The following is a 25,457-nucleotide window of genomic DNA, read 5'->3' on the forward strand; positions in this document are numbered from 1 at the left end:
CCAGAGAGAGGGAGGGTGTGGGGGAGGGGAAGAGATGTGTTGTAGCTGGCCTCATCCACCGTTCATGCGCAGCAGCACTGCGTTAGTGAGGCACGGCAGCCATTTTGCACCATAAGATGCAGTGTTTGCAGAGGAATAGGCTCCTCATAACCTCTAAGGTAGAAAGGGATGGATAAACAACTATAAATAATTGAGTGTCGATATAAATGAGGCAGGGCTCAATACAGGGAAAGATAGAAACAGGGATAGATAGAAATAGGGGAAGATAGAAACAGGGGAAGATAGAAATAGGGGAAGATAGAAATAGGGAAAGATAGAAATAGGGAAAGATAGATGCAGGGAAAGATAGAAATAGGGAAAGATAGATGCAGGGACAGATAGAAACGGAAAGATAGAAACAGGGAAAGATAGAAATAGGGAAAGACAGAAATAGGGGAAAGACAGAAATAGGGGAAGACAGAAATAGGGAAAGATAGATGCAGGGAAAGACAGAAATAGGGACAGATATAAATAGGGAAAGATAGATGCAGGGAAAGACAGAAATAGGGACAGATATAAATAGGGAAAGATAGATGCAGGGAAAGATAGAAATAGGGACAGATATAAATAGGGAAAGATAGATGCAGGGAAAGATAGAAATAGGGGAAGATAGAAATAGGGAAAGATAGATGCAGGGAAAGATTGATGCAGGCAGAAAGAAAATGACAGTATATGACATTCAGCCAAAAAGATGAGAGGAATCTGTTTTAGCGCTTAACGAGAGAGACAGCGAGAGAGATGCAGAGAGAGAAAGTTGAGTAAACCACTGTGTTGAAACGAGAGAGAGACAGAGAGACAGATGAGAAAACTACTGTGTTGAAAGGAGAGAGAGGAACAGAGAGACAAATGAGTAAAATACTGTGTTGAAAGGAGAGAGAGACAGATAAGTAAACTACTGTGCTGAAAGGAGAGAGAGAGACAGATGAGTAAACTACTGTTCTGAAAGGAGAGAGAGACAGATGAGTAAACTACTGTTCTGAAAGGAGAGAGAGACAGATGAGTAAACTACTGTTCTGAAAGGAGAGAGAGACAGATGAGTAAACTACTGTTCTGAAAGGAGAGAGAGACAGATGAGTAAACTACTGTTCTGAAAGGAGAGAGAGACAGATGAGTAAACTACGGTTCTGAAAGGAGAGAGAGACAGATGAGTAAACTACTGTTCTGAAAGGAGAGAGAGAGACAGATGACTAAACTACTGTTCTGAAAGGAGAGAGAGACAGATGAGTAAACTACGGTGCTGAAAGGAGAGAGAGAGACAGATGAGTAAACTACTGTTCTGAAAGGAGAGAGAGACAGATGAGTAAACTACTGTTCTGAAAGGAGAGAGAGACAGATGAGTAAACTACGGTGCTGAAAGGAGAGAGAGAGACAGATGAGTAAACTACTGTTCTGAAAGGAGAGAGAGACAGATGAGTAAACTACTGTTCTGAAAGGAGAGAGAGACAGATGAGTAAACTACGGTGCTGAAAGGAGAGAGAGAGACAGATGAGTAAACTACTGTTCTGAAAGGAGAGAGAGACAGATGAGTAAACTACTGTTCTGAAAGGAGAGAGAGACAGATGAGTAAACTACGGTTCTGAAAGGAGAGAGAGACAGATGAGTAAACTACTGTTCTTAAAGGAGAGAGTGAGACAGAGACAGATGAGTAAACTACTGTTCTGAAAGGAGAGAGAGAGACAGATGAGTAAACTACTGTTCTGAAAGGAGAGAGAGACAGATGAGTAAACTACTGTTCTGAAAGGAGAGAGAGACAGATGAGTAAACTACGGTGCTGAAAGGAGAGAGAGAGACAGATGAGTAAACTACTGTTCTGAAAGGAGAGAGAGACAGATGAGTAAACTACTGTTCTGAAAGGAGAGAGAGACAGATGAGTAAACTACGGTTCTGAAAGGAGAGAGAGACAGATGAGTAAACTACTGTTCTTAAAGGAGAGAGTGAGACAGAGACAGATGAGTAAACTACTGTTCTGAAAGGAGAGAGAGAGACAGATGAGTAAACTACTGTTCTGAAAGGAGAGAGAGACAGATGAGTAAACTACTGTTCTGAAAGGAGAGAGACAGATGACTAAACTACTGTTCTGAAAGGAGAGAGACAGATGAGTAAACTACTGTTCTGAAAGGAGAGAGAGAGACAGATGAGTAAACTACTGTTCTGAAAGGAGAGAGAGAGACAGATGAGTAAACTACTGTTCTAAAAGGAGAGAGTGAGACAGAGACAGATGAGTAAACTACTGTTCTGAAAGGAGAGAGAGAGACAGATGAGTAAACTACTGTTCTGAAAGGAGAGAGAGACAGATGAGTAAACTACTGTTCTGAAAGGAGAGAGAGACAGATGAGTAAACTACTGTTCTGAAAGGAGAGAGACAGATGAGTAAACTACTGTTCTGAAAGGAGAGAGACAGATGAGTAAACTACTGTTCTGAAAGGAGAGAGAGACAGATTAGTAAAATGTGCTAGATTCCTCTATATGATGCTAGTATAGTGACATGTTGTTTGTATCACTGAGGAGAGCTCCTCGATCCCTCTTTCTCCTCCCTCACCACAGACATCATAAAGGGGTCATTAGAGCTCCGTGGCCCGCAGGCCTCCATGTTTACTGGGTGATACACACACAGGAAGGAAATGCCCTCCATATAGCTCTCACATGCAGCCCATAATACTAATCCCACACACCAGGCCACACACAGCAAGTAACCAGGCCAACCGATTGGAAACACTCTTTTCATGGCACTTCGATACCGAAGGGACTTTTTCGTAGCAGGTTAGGAGAATTAACATAGCAGGTTAGGAGACTGAGGTTAAGATTAGGAAAGGGGTTAGGGTTAGCGAAAATGCTCTCCTAACCTGCCGCGAAAATCACTTTGTATCGAAGTGGCGTGAAAAGAGTGTGTCCCGCCAACTGATAGGTTACCTCATAAAATAGGTGATGGTCACACTCTTTTTCACTACGTGGTGATTCTATTGTATGTCAATGTTGTTAAATTCTTTAGTAGGGAGTCATGATGCTGGCTTTATTGTATGGGGGGACATAGTATGTAATGCTAGAGGTGGTGTATTTTCAGGCAGAGCTGCAGATGGAGGGTGTGGCCCTGGCATAGACAACAGGCATGCTGTTTGTGTACATACTGCACAGGCATGCTGTTTGTATACATACTGCACAGGCATGCTGTTTGTGTACATACTGCACAGGCATGCTGTTTGTGTACATACTGCACAGGCATGCTGTTTGTGTACATACTGCACAGGCATGCTGTTTGTGTACATACTGCACAGGCATGCTGTTTGTGTTGAATGTTTCTGTGTAGAAGAGTAGCATATTCCTCTCATAAACATCTGACATGACACAAAAACACAAGGTTTTATGGAGGAAACCTCTGTCCCTCTGGAAACAGTCTATCATCATTATCACCCCACATCGGTGTCCGTTTTACCCGTTTAAACCACTTTTGAACCACTAAACCCTGGTTCTCAGGCTTGTCAGCGAGGAAGGCTTTTACTATGGACCCTTGAACTCACTGCGTCTCTGTGGGGGTCAGACCCCACCGACCCATACACCCCTCGGTCTAGCCCTGAATGGTCCAGTCCAGTGTATAGATGTGGATGGTGTGTGGGTGACCCTTGGATATGACTTCTTGCTTCTGGTTCACATCCCCACTTGGATGACCTTTGAACTGTAGAACAGTGGGTTGCTGACGTATGTCAAGGCTATAGTCCTCTGGAGCAGAATTTAGCAGTCCCCTGCCTTGGCAGCCATTTTGGATCCCACCCTGAGCCGAGGTCCTGTAGTTTCTAGACCTTGTGACTGTCCACATTGAGATGGGAAGAAACTGCTTTCCCACAGCTGTTGTTTATACTGTACTTCCTTCCTCACTGGCCCAGTCATCTGGTGAGCAGCTGTTTCTCTACAGTGTGTTGCTCTGTCTGAAGAGTAACGTTGGACTTTGAGCAGTGTCTGAGCATGGTTGCTGTGTATGGTGATCAGGATGCATTGAGCTGTGTGTGTGTGTGTGTGTGTGTGTGTGTGTGTGTGTGTGTGTGTGTGTGTGTGTGTGTGTGTGTGTGTGTGTGTGTGTGTGTGTGTGTGTGTGTGTGTGTGTGTGTGTGTGTGTGTGTGTGTGTGTGTGTGCTTGCTTGCTTCTTATCTAGCCTTCTGGAAAGTGGGGTTAGAAGTTCTGATTCTCACATATCTGATTCCTCTGCTCCTCCTGCCCCATTAAGATCCTTGATTAGATATCAGGGATGTCTGGAGGATTTGTGAGGGACTTTATCCTCTCTCTCACACACCTGCACACACTCAAATATTCTGCTAAGGGGAGTTGAGACCGCACAACAGTTTGTCAGCTCTATCCATAAGTCTGTGTAGTGACTGTGTGTGATCTGATGGAAGTAAAGAGAAGCTGGAACAGTACGTTTTCTTTAATCATCCTTCCTTGTGGAATCACTCCAACAGTATGGTGTCATCTCAGTTCAACTCTGCTTCTACTGCCATGTACCCCTGAATACTTATCATCTATACCCTCAGTCTATTTCAGTCATGACAGTAAACCCTCAGGCTCTCAGCTGTGGTGATCTGCTGTTCTGGTTTCTCTGGCCTGGTAGTAAGAGTGTCCTGTTTCCCTGCAGTGGCCTACAGCCCAACAGTCCTACAGTCCTTCCATCCTACAGGCCAAGGGGCACAATCCTACAGTCTTACAGTCCCAGGCTGTCTCAATAGTCTACAGCCAAAGGTTCCTTTGCCTCTCTACATTCAATGGACAATAATTAGAATGAAAAGGAGGCCATGTTGCGTACGTACTTTCAGTGTGCAGGCCTGAAGGGGCCTGAAGAGGCCTGAAGAGGCCTGATGATGAGGCAGATGTCCTCTGAACACTGAGTCTCAGGTGCTCAAAGCAGTCATTGGCATTATGAGTATTCACCTGGCCTGGCCTGACCTGGCCCTTTGAGCAATGTGCAGGGAACTGGGCACATACATACATACATACATACATACATACATACATACATACATACATACATACATACATACATACATACATACATACATACATACATACATACATACATACATACATACATACATACATACATACATACATACATACATAATGAACACCTGCTCTTTCCATGACATAGACTGACCAGGTGAAAGTTATGATCCCTTATTGATGTCCCCTGTTTAATCCACTTCAATCAGTGTAGATGAAGGGGAGGAGACGGGTTAAAGAAGGATTTTTAAGCCTTGAGAAATTTGAGACATGGATTGTGTATACGTGCCATTCAGAGGGTGAATGGGCAAGACAACATTTTTAAGTGTATTTGAACAGGGTATGGTAGTAGATGCCAGGCACGCTGGTTTGAGTGTGTCAAGAACTGCAACACTGCTGGGTTTTTCACGCTCAACAGTTTCCCGTGTGTATCAAGAATGGTCCACCACCCAAAGGACATCTAGCCAACTTGACACAACTGTGGGAACCCTTCGAGTCAACATGGGCCAGCATCCCTGTGGAACGCTTCCAACACCTTGTAGAGTCCATGCCCTGATGAACTGAGTCTATTCTGAGGGCGAATAGGGGATGAATCTCAATATTAGGAAGGTGTTCTTAATGTTTTGTACACTCAGTGTATATTAAGGACTACATTCACCTGTTATATTACTCTTAGGTCCAGGTGCTCTTGTATGCCCCAGATGGAGTTGTGTGTGTGGTGTGTTTCTATTGGTTTTTACACTCTGCTTGTTTGTGTGTTATTTGTGTTACTGTTCCAGTAGTGATGCCCATGGAGTCTGGACTTGCTTCTCCTCTGGAAAGGATTACACCAGAGATTATACAGGCCAGTGTAACAGTAAGGCTCAGCCAGAATTGTCTTGTACGTCACATACTGTTACACGCCATCTGAGTCACAGACATTCACATGATGCACACTCCGCGATGCACACACACACTGGGTGATAGTCCTGAGGTCAGGGCATGTGGGTGGTGGTGTGTGATGCTGTTCTGATCAGTCAGGCTGGATAGACTCACTGCAGCCATTTTGCTGGGAGTCAGGCTGAGCCCTGACACAACAGTAGCAGGAAGAAAGAGTTAGTATGCACTAAATGGCTACTGCATGTCGTCAATAGGATTGTTAATGTCATCACAATGATGGTTATCGTTAATAGTCTTAATGTCATTATTGTCATGATCATTACCAGTGATGATGTCCATGGATAAAAGTAGTGGTGACAGCGATAATCATTTTGGGGATGGTTCAACATGTATGTTTGTCTGTTGGTGAGCTGTTTCCTCTGTAAGGCATTCTGGATTTGTTGGTCCTCTCCTTTTTCTTCCTGATCTCGTTGTTTCTCTGCTTCTCTCCCCTCCCCCTCTCCAGCTGCACCGTTCTGATTCAGTGAGTGTGAGAGAGAGAGCTGGAGGAGAGAGAGAGAGGAAGAGGGAGAGCGAGATCTCCTCTGCTCGTTCCAAAACATGGTGTACTGTGTGCATAATACCATGGACGCATTTGGGCGTCCAAAGTCACACCTGTGTTGTGTTTATCAGAGGAGCTCTTTTTCCCTCTGGTCTCTTTATGTAACTGGTCAGTAGGTTATTGCTGCTGTCCACAAGCCTGTACATTCTTAACTTAGATACGCTACTAATTGTATTGGTGCCTTGGTAAGTGATGAATGATTAGAAGAGAGGACTGTACAGTGTATGAGGAACCTTTTAGACACCCTATCACCCTTCCTTTCTCTCTTCTCTTCTCCATTCTGTTTTCTACATACTTCTTTTCTTTCCACTCTCAGGAAGAGAGGTGGGATGTGTTACCATAGCAACAAGCTGACTCACTGTCAGGACTGTACCATTGTGGTGCGGTACACAGGGGGGCATCAGCAGATGCAGTGTCTGCTGTCTGATAGGATACAGGCAGCTGTGGGCTTTAAAGAGGGCAGACGTACCCCTGTTTAGGACACAGAGGTGCAGTGTCCTTGGGCTCAGAGCTGGATTGGTGGGAGAGAGGGTGTATGACAGGGTGGAGTGGGGGTACGTTGAAGGCTCTACCTCTCTGTTTCCGTAAGATGGACGCTGCCCTGCCCTGAATACCTTTCACGGTTTCACCTCCCTGTTGCTCTGACTAGGAATGTGAAAACGCTGTCTAAACTAAACCCTCAAGGCTCTGTAGATGCTGTGTCCTTTGATCACAGGCTATACATTGATTTTCTATTGACTGGTACATGTGCATTCTTGTGTGTGTATCATAGTGGTTATCAATGTCTAACACACAGTACCACCAGCTCTGTTCCTTTATCAGAAGCACAGCATGAAAGCAAGTAATTAATAAAGAGTACATAATACCTGGGCATCTCCTCGAGTGCACCTGCTGTTCCTGTGTTCCTCTGCAGCATAGCAACGTCCTGTACTGCAGCATAGTGATGTTATCCTGCAGCAACTCTGGGACAGAACCCCCCCCCCCCCCCCCTCTCCCCCAGGGACTCACTGCATCTGAAATGGCAGCCTATTCCCAATATAGTGCACTACTTTGGACCAGGTTCCCATAGAACTCTGGTCAAAGTAGTGCACTACATAGGGAATAGCGAGCCATATTGGACACACCCTCAGTCCTCTTTAAATGGCGCTATCAGCCTCCTGGCTGGGACATGCAGATGATGATCAACTCCACTGCTCACACTCCTGTTCTAGAGAGGCTGGGTCAATAAGGGTGTTGTATTTCTCTTTTATTAAGTCTTCTCCTCCGTAACCACCCTCTCAATTCAATCACATTTATTGGCATGGGAAACATATGTTTACATTGCCAAAGCAAGTGAACTAGATTTAAAAAAAACCGAAGTGAAATAAACAATAAAAATTAACAGTAAACATTACACTCACAGAAGTTCCAAAAGAATAAAGACATTTCAAATATATGATGTCTATGTACAGTGTTGTAACGATGTGCAAATAGTTAAAGTACAAAAGGGAAAATATGGGTTGTGTTTAACAATGGTGTTTGTTCTTCACTGGTTGCCCTTTTCTTGTGACAACAGGTCACAAATCTTGCTGCTGTGATGTCACACTGTGCTATTTCACCCAATAGATATGGGAGTTTCTCAAAATTTGATTCGTTTTCAAATTCTTTGTGGGTCTGTGTAATCTGAGAGAAATATGTGTCTCTAATATGGTCATACATTTGGCAGGAGGTTAGGAAGTGCAACTCAGTTTCCACCTCATTTTGTAGCCTGTCTTCTCTTGAGAGCCAGGTCTGCCTACGGTGGCCTTTCTCAATAGCAAGGCTATGCTCACTGAGTCTGTACATAGTCAAAGTTTTCCTTAAGTTTGGATCAGTCACAGGGGTCAGGTATTCTGCCACTGTGTACTCTCTGTTTAGGGCTAAATAGCATTCTAGTTTGCTCTGTTTTTTTGTTGTTAATTCTTTCCAATGTGTCAAGTAATTATCTTTTTGTTTTCTCATTAAACTAATTGTCTAATTGTGTTGCTGTCCTGAGGCTCTGTGGGGTCCGTTTGTGTTTGTGAACAGAGCCCCAGGACCAGCTTGCTTAGGGGACTCTTCTCCAGGTTCATCTCTCTGTAGGTGATGGCTTTGTTATGGAAGGTTTGGGAATCGCTTCCTTTTAGGTGGTTGTAGAATTTTACGGCCCTTTTCTGGATTTTGATAATTTGCTAATATCGGCCTAATTCTGCTCTGAATGCATTATTTTGTGTTTTACGTTGTACACGAAGGATATTTATGCAGTCTCAATTTATTGTTTGTCCTATTTTGTGAATACTTCGTTGGTGAGTGGACCCCAGACCTCACATAAAGGGCAATTGGGTCTATAACTGATTCCAGTATTTTTTGCCAGATCCTAATTGGTATGTGGAATTTTATGTTCCTTTTGATGGCATAGAAGGCCCTTCTTGCCTTGTCTCTCAGCTCATTCACAGCTTTGTGGAAGTTACCTGTGGCGCTGATGTTTAGGCCGAGGTATGTATATTTTTGTGTGCTCTAGGGCGACGGTGTCTAGATGGAATTTGTATTCGTGGTCCTGGCAACTGAACCTTTTTTGGAACACCATTATTTTGGTCTTACTGAGATTTACTATCAGGGCTCAGGTCTGACAGAATCTGTGCAGAAGATCTAGGTTCTGCTGTAGGTCCTCCTTGGTTGGGGACAGAAGCTCCAGATCATCAACAGTAGACATTTGACTTCAGATTCTTGTGGGGATCTGGTCTCTCTGTCTCTCTCTCTCTCTCTCTCTCCTCTCTCTCTGTCTCTCTCTTTCTCTGTCTCTGTCACCCTCTGTCTCTCTCTCTCTCTGTCTCTCTCTCTGTCTCTGTCTCTCTCTCTGTCTCTCTCTCTCTCTCTGTCTCTGTCTCTCTCTGTCGCTCTTTCTCTCTCTCTGTCTCTCTCTCTGTCTCTCTCTCTGTCTCTCTGTCTCTGTCTCTGTCTCTCTGTCTCTCTGTCTCTCTGTCTCTCTGTGTGTGTGAACAAAGAAGCACACCTCACATACAGCAGACAAATTACTTATTTGTATTGTTTTGATATTAGCCCACCTTTCTTTGACGCACACAAACAGTTGACATAGCAGATCGTCTCTGGGAACATCATCATTTGGCCAAAAGTCACAGGTCTCACAGTGCATATCATCACTCTCATCCACTCTGGAGTCAATCAAGGCTACATTGCCGTTGTAAGGTGACCGGTAAGTATCAGGGATGTGTCTGTCCCAAGGCTACAAGGCTACATTGCCGTTGTAAGGTGACCGGTAAGTATCAGGGATGTGTCTGTCCCAAGACACACTTTGTGTGCTAACCCACATCTCTTTTGTCTCTCTGTTCTTCTCTTCCATGTCTCTCCTTTGCTGCTGTTGCGGACATGTCTTCTGTTACTCACCCGGCTCTCCAAATAAGGTAAGAAATACTTTAAGTTAGAAGGACTCCACCATCACAACTCACATACAGTGCACACCTCCATGACCTTACTGACTGAAATGACCTCATAGAAACGGACAAAGTAAGACAACGAAGCACCTTTATGATCCACATATACAGTGGCACCCAGCACTGAGTGTTATTCCACCAATAGCTGGGAAGATGGACTGTATATCATTTGCACATAATAAACTATACATTGCCATGCAATCCACAGTTCCAAACAAAGGAAAGGGACTGAATATAAGGCTGGAGCCTTTCATTATATGGGTGGATGATGTGTGGATACCAGATTCTATGTTGGCAGATACGTTTGAAAGCGTTGCAATGTAGAGAGAGTCTATAAGGACATATAGATGACTAAATCTCTGTAGTGACTCCGTGTTGGCACGTCAGAACAAATCTGACATCGATCAGAGTATGATGGATGTTCAAACACGATGTTTATCCTACGTTACTAAATGTTTTTAGACGTAAGTATGTTGTGGCGTAGGTAGCCTACAATAACTGCTTTCGGCACCCGATTTGGCAGTGCATTTAAAATAATAGGTTTATAAAACAAAATGATTTGCTCGATCAAAATTATGTTATTGGAAAATATTTGGATTGTTTATTAAGGCAGAACGTTTTTCTGTTTGAATCGAGAGAGAAGAGGAGGTTAGCAAGGGTATGTTGTGGTTGTGTTTTCGAAAGTCTTTGTTTGGGAAGGACTCAGACTGTGTCTGTGCAGCAGCCACCACGCGGTCGCCCACATTTCAGCAGCAGTGTGAGCTGTCCACCCGTGTGGTGCTGAAACGCGCTTCAGAGCTCAGTGGAAGCGCGTTCCCCCTCCCTCTCTCGCTCTCTCTACCTACCTCCGTCGTTCTGTCAAACTCGGATTATCTAATAGCAAAGCTGATATATTGTTTTCATATTTAGATACATTCGTTGCACTATTGTGATATGATGTAAGCTACGGCTTGTGATTTGTATAATAATATAGCGTTTATTTTCACTGGAGTTTTTTTTTTTTTTTCATTGCGGATATAAATAATTCCGTCAGATGCCAGTGTTGCTAGGCAGACCTTGAGGGATGACGAAATCGCGCAACCCTTTAATCTCGGAGACCCGATTGGTGGTCGACCAAAACAAAAGTGTCGATAGAATATGTCCAAATCAAAAATATTAGGGCGGTCTATTCAGCTTTCAGCTAATTAGTTAATGTAATGGAAATAGGCTAGTGGAGTGTGTGAGAGAGCGATCTCCGCTCCCCCTCTCTTTTCATTTGCTCTACAGACCTCATGCAGATATTTTTAAGGCGGCTTGTGGAATGTATTTTTATTCGGAGCCACGTGGGTTGCCCTGATGACGTGCTCAGGCTGCGCTTGCTTTCTGTTACCACAGGACGGCAACGGAGAGCCTTTGTCTCCCACACAGACATCAGGAAGCATTGAGACCGTGGGGATACACTGTATGATACCTAGAGTTTTAGAACCACCACTTTACAACCTATAACACCTCTTTTAACTCTGCAATTATTTACAGTACAGCTGTGCACTAGTATTCCATCTGTAATTCATTTCTAACATTTTAATAAGAACATTTAGATCCTTCACCAGCTGATAATGATAAAAGATCATTATCGGCTACTAATAGTGAGTAATGTAAATTGTATAGTAGCAGTACTACTAGTATTACACATGAAATTGAGTACTGTTCTTTCCCCATGTTGAATTGCTATGGTGCTTCATCGGTTTCCCACGTGCTGATATTTTCACTGTAGCTATAAATGACAGCTAAATCCTGATGTTTAACTCATATTAGATGCTGTGCACCAATAGCGTGCAGAACTGTACAAAGAGATCTACTCCCTCCCCCAGCCTCAGAACTGTAACCCTCACGGAGAAGCATGCGCATTGACAAAAAGCTTCCCCATCACTGTAAAATATGAGACGCTTTGGATTACTGATTATTACCACTGCTGCGAGAGGCCGAATGTTGGATGGAATAATATAAAGGTTTTGATGTGTTGTGGAACAATGTGGAATAGACTGGGTGTGTGGCAGGTGCTGCTATGGTGGCATCATGTCTGTTTCTTGTGGAGTACAATAGACGGACAGACTCGCTACACCATCCCGGAGGAACTGAAACAGGGCTCTGTGGTAGGAAATCTAGCCAAAGATCTGGGGTTGGGACTATCTGAGATTTACCGTCGTAAATGACGGATAACCTCGGAGGATGATGAGCTGTATTTCAGAGTGGGGAGCTGGTCGTCAGTGAGAGGATAGACAGAGAGGGGGGGGGGGGGGGGGGGGGTCAGTACGTTCAGGAACCTCTGAGACTAGTATTAGGGTGCCTGATATTAACGACAACGCACCAGTGTTTGAGCGACAGCTTTATGATGCTAGTGTTAACGAAATTGTTGCTCATGTCACTGTGATTTTACGCGTAAAAGCGACATATCCAGATGAAGAACGTAATGGGGATATCAAGTAGGTCTTTGTCGATCAAACGCCAGACTCAGTGGCAACATTATTTGAAATGCATCATTTATCTGGGGCAGGGGCGAAAATCTGATATCAACTTTGGAGAGGACAATTACATTACATTTTCTCAAGAGCAATTCCTGAGGGGGACACCAAAAGTAGTGCTGTAACACATAGCCAACATTGTAATATGGTAAATGTATATTGAGGAACCAAAGAAATAAGGTGTTTGCCGTACTCCTAACTACCGGTACCCAAAACTACACAACTAATCACAACAGCAATACCATTGCCTTTAACAAATCTTAGTTCAGTCACCAGTTTAAGTTGAGAGTGGGGGTATCCATGGCATTTTCCAATTATGTTCCTATTTTACAAGTCAAAAAAATTGAGAACCTTTCATAATGTTGCCAAACAAAGACTCAACAAACTTACCTGAGACTCCCTGTCTCTGCCAGTCTGTCCCTGCATATCTGTCCCCAACTCTGCTGTCTGTGTGCCATCTGTTGCCTGCTCTGCCTAATGACATCATTGTGAAACATTTTCATTAGAATTTCATTTCTTTCTTATGAACATTTTATCAACTAGTCTTTGAGATATTAGGCTACTAGGGTTCTTACTATGCGTTTTGGTGTATTGAAAAATACTCTGATGTCCGTCTTTTATTTTTCTGCCATTTTTCTACCTGGCTGGCTGGCTGGCTACACACACACACAGTGTGTAGGTTATTTACAGTAGGAGATGGGCTTCTATCATCTTCTATCATTCTATTTGGGCTTCGATCTAAAAGGTTGCTAGCAAATGTGAAACGGATTAAAATGACAAGAGTTGACAGCTGTATGAGTTCACCATTTACACAACATATGCTGCAACCTTTTGTAATTGTAATAGTTTGTTTCATATTGGCTGGCTTCCAACAATAGCTGAATTTGCAAAGCTAGCGAGCACCAATTCCGTTTCAGTGGTGTTTGCTATAATCTTTGCTACCCGGGTTAAATAAAGGTGAAATAAAATAAATAAATAAAAGTTCCCTTGCGACAATTTAGCTTTTGCAACGAGACCATTAAATATATTTAAGACAATGGTAGAAGAGAGTGTAGTTCAGTTTGGACTTCAGTTTATCGCTAACCTTACATCATCTGCATGCTGATCTTGGAATAAATTGACAATAGCAAAGATTCCATCTTTGACGACGCCACATAAATGGAATAGGTACTAGCTAGCTTAATAGTTAATATTTGCGCGCTAGCTCTGCATATTCAGCTAGTGTGTGTGCGCGATTGACTGGATTAACCTTAAGTCAGTTACGTTCATTGAGTGCCTTTCAGACAGTAGACACGACCCCTCTGTTACCTTGCCAACTAAGGAACTGGCAGTGGATCAAACCATTGTGAGGCAAAGGGTGGGGGGGTCGCAATCTTTTGAAACTTAAAAACGTGCTATTAAGTGTCTATAATCAGCACAATTGCTTTCATTGCGTATTATTAATATTATTTAAATTACATAGTTATGTTTCAGTGATATATTGGGGGGGACAAATCATATTTTTCCCAGGATGGGGGGGTCGTGTCCCTCCCGTCCCCCCCCGGGATTTCCGCCCCTGATCTGGGGTAATTATCGTAAAAGGTGAACTAGATAATGAAAAACGTATTCACATGTATTTGACGTTATTTCTAAAGACAAAGGCAACCCAGAGATGGATGGGCATTGTGGTGTTCAACTTAAAATAACAACATCCCAGAAATCATTGTGACGTCTCTAAGTACTACTGTTCCGGAGGATTCGCCTATCAGGAAAGGGACAGCTTTGACAAGCGCTAAAGACCCAGATTCAGGAGACAATGGGTTGAGCGTGTCCCCAACGTCTCCATTCAAATTGAACCCGTCCGTATCCAAGCATTATGCACTGGTAACTAACGCACCTCTTGAGCGTCACTGCCAGTATAGAGATCAGTACTAGTGATTCAGGAAAAAACCCTCTATCCAGCAAGAAAACTATCACTGTTGATGTGTTGGATGTGAATGACAATCTACCGCTATCCTCTCAGCCTTCCTACCCAGTATATGTAAAAGACAATTACACACCAGGGAAAATATTATTTTCAATCTCCGTTACTGATCCACACCCGGGGGATAGTGCCAAGATCTCCTACTCCGTCCTAGACTCCAAAGTGCAGGACGTGTCTGTCTCCTCCTGTGTGACACAGAAACATGCAGATCCAGCTCAACACTGACGGACCTATTAAGTACGTGGAGGTCCTGGGAGGGGACATGTTATCTCAGAGTCAATCCTTCAGGTCCTGTCTCTCTCCCATGTCAGAGTTCAGTGATTTCACCTTCGTTAAGCCCAGCAGCACCACTCTTTTGTTTCAACATTGCACACATCAATGCTTGTTATTTTAGATTCAGAACAAAGGTCGGTTGATAAATAATGAATAACTGGGTCACCGAATTTAGAGATATTTTGATGTATTTTTTCTGCCACTCAATTATTATTTTATGTAAACTATAAGAGATCTAGTCAAATGTATTTTCTTCCAAGCAAGGGGCTCTATTGGAATGCCAATGTCTTGGTATCTGTGCGCAAAGTCACACTATATTTCCGACGCTGCTTCACACATTTATGAATTCTTAAGTATAACCTACCTCTGGACTGTCCATAATATTTTTCACATCAATATAAACAGTGTATTATTGTTCAATGGAAAATACAGTCCTTCACTCTCTCTCGCGCGCTCTCTCTCTGTGTGCTGTGTCAGAGCGCTTGGACAGCTCCTGCTCTGCCTTTAAAAAGTCTGTTATTTTGGCCTCTCATTGGGTGTTAGAGATGTACGCTGTGCACCAATAGCGTGCAGAACTGTACAAAGAGATCTACTCCCTCCCCCCAGCCTCAGCACAGTAACCCTTACACTACTCTGAGCTGGAGGAGAGAGAGGGATGCGCTTCCATACACGGAAAGACTATATACTCTAAACACAACATCCATATCGTGATAAAACATTTATGGAAAAAATGCTAAATGGAATATACATTCTGGAGATGTGTTTTGATATGAAACTCTTTGTTCTGGACAGTATTTAAGTGGGAATTGTGTTATAACGGATCAGGGATGACAAAGAGAATGGGATACCGAGACTGGGGATGGCTGGCTCTTTGGTGGCATCATTTCTTTCTCTTGTGGAGTACAATAGACGGACAGACTCGCTACACCATCCCGGAGGAACTGAAACAGGGCTCTGTGGTAGGAAATCTAGCCAAAGATCTGGGGTTGGGACTATCTGAGATATTTGACCGTAAACTGCGTGTCGCTTCTGAGGCTGGAAAGCAGTACTTCAGTGTGGATGCAGGGAAGGGCGAGCTGGTCGTCAATGAGAGAATAGACAGAGAGACTTTATGTGGACAAAGCGCCAGCTGCGTTTTACCTCTGCAGGTTGTCATTGAGAACCCGTTACAGTTGTATCGAATTGAGGTGGAAATACGAGACATAAATGACAATTCACCAAATTTTATAACAAAGGAACTCACGTTGAAAATAGCAGAATCTGTTGTTGTAGGCAGGCGATTTTCTTTGGAGAGCGCAGAGGACCCAGATGTGGGAAGTAACGCACTCAAGTATTACACTATTAGTAAAGACGAGTGCTTTAGTTTAAAGGTAAAAGACCTTAGTAATGGAAGAAAAGCCCCAGAGTTAGTATTAGAAAAACCCCTAGATCGAGAGAAACAAGCTGTCCATCAGCTACTATTAACTGCATTAGATGGGGGGAATCCTGTCAGATCCGGGACGTCACAGATAACTATTACAGTGCTTGATGTAAACGACAATTTTCCAGTGTTTGAAAAGGCATTGTACAAGGTTTCCATAAACGAAAATAGTCCAAAAGGTACTTTTATGGTCAAACTTAAAGCGATAGACATAGACGATGTTCAAAATGGGAAGGTGAAGTATTCATTTGGTGAGCGCACCCCCAATGCTGTGCTTTCTATATTTGACATTGATTCAGACACAGGGGAGATATTTTTGAAAGGAGAATTAGATTTCGAAAATGCTGCTACATATGAAATTGATATCAGTGCAAAAGATAACGGCACTCCGGAAATGGAGGGACAATGTAGTGTTCAGGTGGAGGTAGTTGACGTAAACGACAACCCTCCTGAAATCATTTTTACCTCCAAGCCGAGTCCGTTGCGCGAAGACGCACCCAGTGGCACAGTAGTGGCTTTGATCAGTGCCCGGGACCTAGACTCCGGGAATAACGGTAACGTAACGTTACAGCTCCCGCGACACTATCCTTTTAAACTGAAACCGTCATTTTCTAATAATTACGCAGTGGTCACCAGTGGTGTTTTAGACCGAGAGAGCTTCTCAGAGTATAATATTGAGATAACAGCCACTGATTCGGGCTCCCCTCCCCTGACTACCAAGAAAACTATACCTGTCAGTATCATTGATGTCAACGACAACCCCCCTAAATTCACTCAGTCCTCCTATGATGTCTATTTAAAAGAGAACGGACTACCAGGATCCACGCTCTCCTCAGTATCCGCATCTGACCTGGATTTCGGGGATAATGCCAAGATCTCCTACTCCATCCTAGACTCCAAAGTGCAGGGCGTGTCTGTCTCCTCCTATGTGTATATGAACTCTGATAACGGCAGCATCTACAGCATGCACTCGTTTGACTATGAGACACTGAAGGAGTTTCAGATTCTGGTGCAGGCAAAGGACCACGGCTCTCCGTCTCTGAGCAGCAACGCCACTGTCCATGTTTTTATCCTGGACCAGAACGACAATGCCCCCGCTGTTATTTACCCCTCCGCTGCCCTGGGCTCGCTCTCTCACCAGAAGATGCCCCGCTCCGCTAAAGCAGGCCACCTGGTTACTAAGGTAACGGCCGTGGACGCAGACTCGGGCCATAACGCCTGGATCTCGTATAAGCTGGCGGAGGCCACAGACGCGTCTCTGTTCAATGTCAATCTTTACACAGGGGAGGTGAGGACTAAACGCGCTGTGTCCGAGCAGGATGACTCCTCTCAGAGGCTGCTTATAGAGATAAAGGACGACGGGGAACCGGTACAGTCTTCCACCGTCACAGTGGCCATACTGGTAGAGGACGGGCTCCAAGAACCCATCTTGGACCTGCGGCAGAAAGCGCCAGAGCCCGGAAAGAATAGCGGGAGAATCACCCTGTATTTGATCCTCTCTCTGGCCTCGGTGTCCATGCTGTCTCTGGTGACTTTTTTCATCTTAGCGGTCAAGTGCGTTAGAAACAGCAGGAGCAGCGGTAGTTGCTGCATGAGACTGGACGACTTGGACGGCTACAATAACCCCAATAGAAACCTGCAGATCCAGCTCAACACTGACGGACCTATTAAGTACGTGGAGGTCCTGGGAGGGGACATGTTGTCTCAGAGTCAGTCCTTCAGGTCTTGTCTCTCTCCCATGTCAGAGTTCAGTGATTTCACCTTCGTTAAGCCCAGCAGCACCACTGACTTTAAGGAGATGATCAACGTCCTAGACGCGTCTTTACCTGACAGCGCCTGGACCTTTGAGAGCCAGCAGGTGAGCAGTGAATGGTAGTTGATTGTGACTATCATGATGTTCGAATGTAGACTGTTTAGTGACGTCATTAATCACCATTAGAAGAATACGTAACAAAATAACCTCCACTGGTGTCTTTCATTCCAGAAAGCATAGCTGTTGTTTTGGGTGGTTGTTTAGATTGAATAAGAATATTGTGTAGCTAGCGCATAGTTTATGCTCAGTATTTTGTCATGTTTTAGAGGAAGTAGGCGCAGTGAAAAACCTTAAAATAATATGAATCGAAATCATGGTTTCAGTTTTTCATAATACAATTATGTAAAAACTATTATCAGCTGGTTACTCTTAATATTGAACTGCTGACGTAGGCAGCTATCTCCAACGGATGATATGAAAAAGCCCAGGAATCCCCTGGACATAATCATCAGTGACTCTGAGAGATAATGTTTCTGTGGGTGTTAAACGTGGTGGTAGTTCTATTGTGACCCTGATTAACATAATGAAGATGCTCTGGTATCTGACCACGCAATGGGGGCTGACGGGTTTCAGCACCACCAGTGTGGACGGCGACACCCCCTCTGAATCAACGGTGTGATTTTGTGGGCTCATGGCAGGCTAACAGAGAAATACATTTACAGTTGTTGTACATTTTTAAATTGTACAATTGCTGGCATTTTTATGATTGATTGCAGCTCATTTGATAGTTTATATAAACTTAGTAGTAAAAAAAAGTGTTTCCTTCCACTGGGCTCTTTTTAGAATGACTGTTTTGGATGAAGTCTGTGAGCAATACAATATTTTATTTTCCATCCTGGTTTACACCTTTACACATTCTGAGTCATAGGCTTACCTCTTGGCTGCCCATAGGATGTTGTACATCAATATGAACAGTATATCATTGCACGGGCTAATGGTACTCTCTCTGTGTGCTGTAAGTTAGAGCGCGTGGGTAGTGTGACTGCTGTGGCTTTAAGAGGTCTGTACTGTTGGCCCCTCATTGGGTGTTAGAGATGTACGCTGTGCACCAATAGTGTGCAGAACTGTACAAAGAGATCTACTCTCTCCCCCCAGCCTCAGCACAGTAACCCTTACACTACTCTGAGCTGGAGGAGAGAGAGAGATGTGCTTACACAGATGGAAGGATAATGTCATCTAAACATCAGTTTCTATATCAAAACTAATGGAAGATGCTAAATGGAATATACATTCTGGAGATGAGTTTTGATATGAAACTCTTTGTTCTGGACAGTATTTAAGTGGGAATTGTGTTATAACGGATCAGGGATGACAAAGAGAATGGGATACCGAGACTGGGGATGGCTGGCTCTTTGGTGGCATCATTTCTTTCTCTTGTGGAGTACAATAGACGGACAGACTCGCTACACCATCCCGGAGGAACTGAAACAGGGCTCTGTGGTAGGAAATCTAGCCAAAGATCTGGGGTTGGGACTATCTGAGATATTTGACCGTAAACTGCGTGTCGCTTCTGAGGCTGGAAAGCAGTACTTCAGTGTGGATGCAGGGAAGGGCGAGCTGGTCGTCAATGAGAGAATAGACAGAGAGACTTTATGTGGACAAAGCGCCAGCTGCGTTTTACCTCTGCAGGTTGTCATTGAGAACCCGTTACAGTTGTATCGAATTGAGGTGGAAATACGAGACATAAATGACAATTCCCCTACTTTTCTCACAAAGGAGCAGGCTTTAAAAATTGCAGAATCTACTGTAGCGGGTGTTCGTTTTCCATTGGAGAGCGCAGAGGACCCAGACGTGGGAAGCAACTCACTTAAATCCTATACCATCAGCAAAGACGACTGTTTTAGTTTAAAAGTAAAAGAGCTTCGTAATGGAAGAAAAGTCCCTGAACTGGTTTTAGAGAAACCACTTGACCGGGAGAAAAAAGCTGTCCATCAGCTACTATTGACAGCACTAGATGGGGGGAGTCCAGTCAGATCCGGGACGTCACAGATAACAATCACAGTGCTTGATGTAAATGATAATATCCCCGTATTCGAAAAATCAGTGTATAAAGTTTCCATCAGCGAAAATAGCGCAAAAGGCACTTTCATCGTTAAACTTAAGGCAACGGATAAAGATGATGGTCAAAATGGTGAGGTAAAATATTCATTTGGTGAGCACACACCCGAGTCTGTACTTTCGACATTTGATATTGTTACGGAAACAGGGAATATGTTTTTGAAAGGTAAATTAGATTATGAAACTGCTGCAAACTTTGAAATTGATATCACTGCTAAAGATAAAGGTATTCCGGAGATGGAAGGACACTGTAGTGTGCAGGTGGAAGTGGTTGACCTGAACGACAATGCTCCCGAAATCGTCCTCACCTCCCAACCGAGTCCGGTGCGAGAAGATGCGCCAAGTGGCACAGTAGTGGCTTTGATTAGTGCCCGGGACCTAGACTCCACCAATAACGGTAACGTAACGTTACAGCTCCCGCGACACTATCCTTTTAAACTGAAACCGTCATTTTCTAATAATTACGCAGTGGTCACCAGTGGTGTTTTAGACCGAGAGAGCTTCTCAGAGTATAATATTGAGATAACAGCCACTGATTCGGGCTCCCCTCCCCTGACTACCAAGAAAACTATACCTGTCAGTATCATTGATGTCAACGACAACCCCCCTAAATTCACTCAGTCCTCCTATGATGTCTATTTAAAAGAGAACGGACTACCAGGATCCACGCTCTCCTCAGTATCCGCATCTGACCTGGATTTCGGGGATAATGCCAAGATCTCCTACTCCATCCTAGACTCCAAAGTGCAGGGCGTGTCTGTCTCCTCCTATGTGTATATGAACTCTGATAACGGCAGCATCTACAGCATGCACTCGTTTGACTATGAGACACTGAAGGAGTTTCAGATTCTGGTGCAGGCAAAGGACCACGGCTCTCCGTCTCTGAGCAGCAACGCCACTGTCCATGTTTTTATCCTGGACCAGAACGACAATGCCCCCGCTGTTATTTACCCCTCCGCTGCCCTGGGCTCGCTCTCTCACCAGAAGATGCCCCGCTCCGCTAAAGCAGGCCACCTGGTTACTAAGGTAACGGCCGTGGACGCAGACTCGGGCCATAACGCCTGGATCTCGTATAAGCTGGCGGAGGCCACAGACGCGTCTCTGTTCAATGTCAATCTTTACACAGGGGAGGTGAGGACTAAACGCGCTGTGTCCGAGCAGGATGACTCCTCTCAGAGGCTGCTTATAGAGATAAAGGACGACGGGGAACCGGTACAGTCTTCCACCGTCACAGTGGCCATACTGGTAGAGGACGGGCTCCAAGAACCCATCTTGGACCTGCGGCAGAAAGCGCCAGAGCCCGGAAAGAATAGCGGGAGAATCACCCTGTATTTGATCCTCTCTCTGGCCTCGGTGTCCATGCTGTCTCTGGTGACTTTTTTCATCTTAGCGGTCAAGTGCGTTAGAAACAGCAGGAGCAGCGGTAGTTGCTGCATGAGACTGGACGACTTGGACGGCTACAATAACCCCAATAGAAACCTGCAGATCCAGCTCAACACTGACGGACCTATTAAGTACGTGGAGGTCCTGGGAGGGGACATGTTGTCTCAGAGTCAGTCCTTCAGGTCTTGTCTCTCTCCCATGTCAGAGTTCAGTGATTTCACCTTCGTTAAGCCCAGCAGCACCACTGACTTTAAGGAGATGATCAACGTCCTAGACGCGTCTTTACCTGACAGCGCCTGGACCTTTGAGAGCCAGCAGGTGAGCAGTGAATGGCAGTTGATTGTGACTATCATGATGTTCGAATGTAGACTGTTTAGTGACGTCATTAATCACCATTAGAAGAATACGTAACAAAATAACCTCCACTGGTGTCTTTCATTCCAGAAAGCATAGCTGTTGTTTTGGGTGGTTGTTTAGATTGAATAAGAATATTGTGTAGCTAGCGCATAGTTTATGCTCAGTATTTTGTCATGTTTTAGAGGAAGTAGGCGCAGTGAAAAACCTTAAAATAATATGAATCGAAATCATGGTTTCAGTTTTTCATAATACAATTATGTAAAAACTATTATCAGCTGGTTACTCTTAATATTGAACTGCTGACGTAGGCAGCTATCTCCAACGGATGATATGAAAAAGCCCAGGAATCCCCTGGACATAATCATCAGTGACTCTGAGAGATAATGTTTCTGTGGGTGTTAAACGTGGTGGTAGTTCTATTGTGACCCTGATTAACATAATGAAGATGCTCTGGTATCTGACCACGCAATGGGGGCTGACGGGTTTCAGCACCACCAGTGTGGACGGCGACACCCCCTCTGAATCAACGGTGTGATTTTGTGGGCTCATGGCAGGCTAACAGAGAAATACATTTACAGTTGTTGTACATTTTTAAATTGTACAATTGCTGGCATTTTTATGATTGATTGCAGCTCATTTGATAGTTTATATAAACTTAGTAGTAAAAAAAAGTGTTTCCTTCCACTGGGCTCTTTTTAGAATGACTGTTTTGGATGAAGTCTGTGAGCAATACAATATTTTATTTTCCATCCTGGTTTACACCTTTACACATTCTGAGTCATAGGCTTACCTCTTGGCTGCCCATAGGATGTTGTACATCAATATGAACAGTATATCATTGCACGGGCTAATGGTACTCTCTCTGTGTGCTGTAAGTTAGAGCGCGTGGGTAGTGTGACTGCTGTGGCTTTAAGAGGTCTGTACTGTTGGCCCCTCATTGGGTGTTAGAGATGTACGCTGTGCACCAATAGTGTGCAGAACTGTACAAAGAGATCTACTCTCTCCCCCCAGCCTCAGCACAGTAACCCTTACACTACTCTGAGCTGGAGGAGAGAGAGAGATGTGCTTACACAGATGGAAGGATAATGTCATCTAAACATCAGTTTCTATATCAAAACTAATGGAAGATGCTAAATGGAATATACATTCTGGAGATGTGTTTTGATATGAAACTCTTTGTTCTGGACAGTATTTAAGTGGGAATTGTGTTATAACGGATCAGGGATGACAAAGAGAATGGGATACCGAGACTGGGGATGGCTGGCTCTTTGGTGGCATCATTTCTTTCTCTTGTGGAGTACAATAGACGGACAGACTCGCTACACCATCCCGGAGGAACTGAAACAGGGCTCTGTGGTAGGAAATCTAGCCAAAGATCTGGGGTTGGGACTATCTGAGATATTTGACCGTAAACTGCGTGTCGCTTCTGAGGCTGGAAAGCAGTACTTCAGTGTGGATGCAGGGAAGGGCGAGCTGGTCGTCAATGAGAGAATAGACAGAGAGACTTTATGTGGACAAAGCGCCAGCTGCGTTTTACCTCTGCAGGTTGTCATTGAGAACCCGTTACAGTTGTATCGTGTTGAGGTAGAAATACAAGATATGAATGACAACTCCCCTAGTTTTCCTTCAAAACAACATACATTAGAGATTGCAGAATCTACTGCGGCAGGTGTACGTTTTCCATTAGAAAGCGCACAAGACCCAGATGTTGGAAGTAATTCTCTTAAATCATATACTCTTAGTAAAGACGAATGTTTTACTTTAAAATTAAAAGAAATCACTGGTGGAAGAAAAGTGCCAGAACTGGTTTTGGCTAAACCTCTGGACAGAGAGAAAAAAGTTGTCCATCAGCTATTATTGACAGCGCTTGATGGGGGCAATCCCATAAGATCCGGAACGGCACAAATAACCATTACAGTGCTTGATAATAATGACAATATTCCCGTTTTTGAAAAAACTGTGTATAAAGTTTATGTAAGTGAAAGTAGCGGGAAGGGTACTTTAATACTACAACCTAAAGCGACAGACATCGACGAGGGCCAAAATGGGGAGGTAGAGTATTCGTTCGGTGTGCACACACCAGATTCCGTGCTGTCTGTATTTGAGATTGATCCTGTGACCGGGAAATTGTTTTTAAAGGGGGAATTAGATTTCGAGAGTGCTGTACATTTTGAAATTGACATCAGCGCGAAAGACAAAGGCACCCCTAAAATGGAGGGACATTGTAGTGTGCAGGTAGAAGTCGTAGACGTTAATGACAACTCTCCTGAAATCGTCCTCACCTCTAAACCGAGCCCTGTGCGCGAAGACGCACCCAGTGGCACAGTAGTGGCTTTGATCAGTGCCCGGGACCTAGACTCCGGGAATAACGGTAACGTAACGTTACAGCTCCCGCGACACTATCCTTTTAAACTGAAACCGTCATTTTCTAATAATTACGCAGTGGTCACCAGTGGTGTTTTAGACCGAGAGAGCTTCTCAGAGTATAATATTGAGATAACAGCCACTGATTCGGGCTCCCCTCCCCTGACTACCAAGAAAACTATACCTGTCAGTATCATTGATGTCAACGACAACCCCCCTAAATTCACTCAGTCCTCCTATGATGTCTATTTAAAAGAGAACGGACTACCAGGATCCACGCTCTCCTCAGTATCCGCATCTGACCTGGATTTCGGGGATAATGCCAAGATCTCCTACTCCATCCTAGACTCCAAAGTGCAGGGCGTGTCTGTCTCCTCCTATGTGTATATGAACTCTGATAACGGCAGCATCTACAGCATGCACTCGTTTGACTATGAGACACTGAAGGAGTTTCAGATTCTGGTGCAGGCAAAGGACCACGGCTCTCCGTCTCTGAGCAGCAACGCCACTGTCCATGTTTTTATCCTGGACCAGAACGACAATGCCCCCGCTGTTATTTACCCCTCCGCTGCCCTGGGCTCGCTCTCTCACCAGAAGATGCCCCGCTCCGCTAAAGCAGGCCACCTGGTTACTAAGGTAACGGCCGTGGACGCAGACTCGGGCCATAACGCCTGGATCTCGTATAAGCTGGCGGAGGCCACAGACGCGTCTCTGTTCAATGTCAATCTTTACACAGGGGAGGTGAGGACTAAACGCGCTGTGTCCGAGCAGGATGACTCCTCTCAGAGGCTGCTTATAGAGATAAAGGACGACGGGGAACCGGTACAGTCTTCCACGGTCACAGTGGCCATACTGGTAGAGGACGGGCTCCAAGAACCCATCTTGGACCTGCGGCAGAAAGCGCCAGAGCCCGGAAAGAATAGCGGGAGAATCACCCTGTATTTGATCCTCTCTCTGGCCTCGGTGTCCATGCTGTCTCTGGTGACTTTTTTCATCTTAGCGGTCAAGTGCGTTAGAAACAGCAGGAGCAGCGGTAGTTGCTGCATGAGACTGGACGACTTGGACGGCTACAATAACCCCAATAGAAACCTGCAGATCCAGCTCAACACTGACGGACCTATTAAGTACGTGGAGGTCCTGGGAGGGGACATGTTGTCTCAGAGTCAGTCCTTCAGGTCCTGTCTCTCTCCCATGTCAGAGTTCAGTGATTTCACCTTCGTTAAGCCCAGCAGCACCACTGACTTTAAGGAGATGATCAACGTCCTAGACGCGTCTTTACCTGACAGCGCCTGGACCTTTGAGAGCCAGCAGGTGAGCAGTAAACAACAGCATTGTGACGAATAATATTCCTGACTCTAGTGCTATATGACGTC

At 44.4% G+C, this 25,457-nt stretch overlaps 1 protein-coding gene and 2 pseudogenes across 15 annotated transcripts in view; all 3 read left to right on the forward strand.

Annotated features, from left to right (window-relative positions):
* The window catches only part of LOC106611851 (protocadherin gamma-C5), a 180,322-nt gene that overhangs the window by 122,350 nt on the left and 32,515 nt on the right, over window positions 1–25,457 (forward strand). Inside the window, exon 1 of one of the 15 annotated variants that reach the window (XM_082955939.1) lies at window positions 22,768–25,395. The exons of the other annotated variants lie outside the window; for them this stretch is intronic. Coding sequence (XP_082812065.1) covers window positions 22,945–25,395 — 2,451 coding nt within the window. The 5' untranslated portion in view covers window positions 22,768–22,944. Of the gene's footprint in view, window positions 1–22,767; window positions 25,396–25,457 lie in introns of those variants that run through there. 15 annotated transcript variants of the gene reach the window in all.
* Window positions 13,730–19,155, forward strand: LOC106611833 (protocadherin gamma-C5 pseudogene; annotated as a pseudogene).
* LOC123744647 (protocadherin gamma-C5 pseudogene) lies at window positions 19,173–21,777 on the forward strand (annotated as a pseudogene).

The sequence above is a fragment of the Salmo salar genome, chromosome 09, assembly GCF_965601325.2.
Source record: "Salmo salar chromosome 09, fSalSal1, whole genome shotgun sequence".
Classification (NCBI taxonomy): domain Eukaryota; kingdom Metazoa; phylum Chordata; class Actinopteri; order Salmoniformes; family Salmonidae; genus Salmo; species Salmo salar.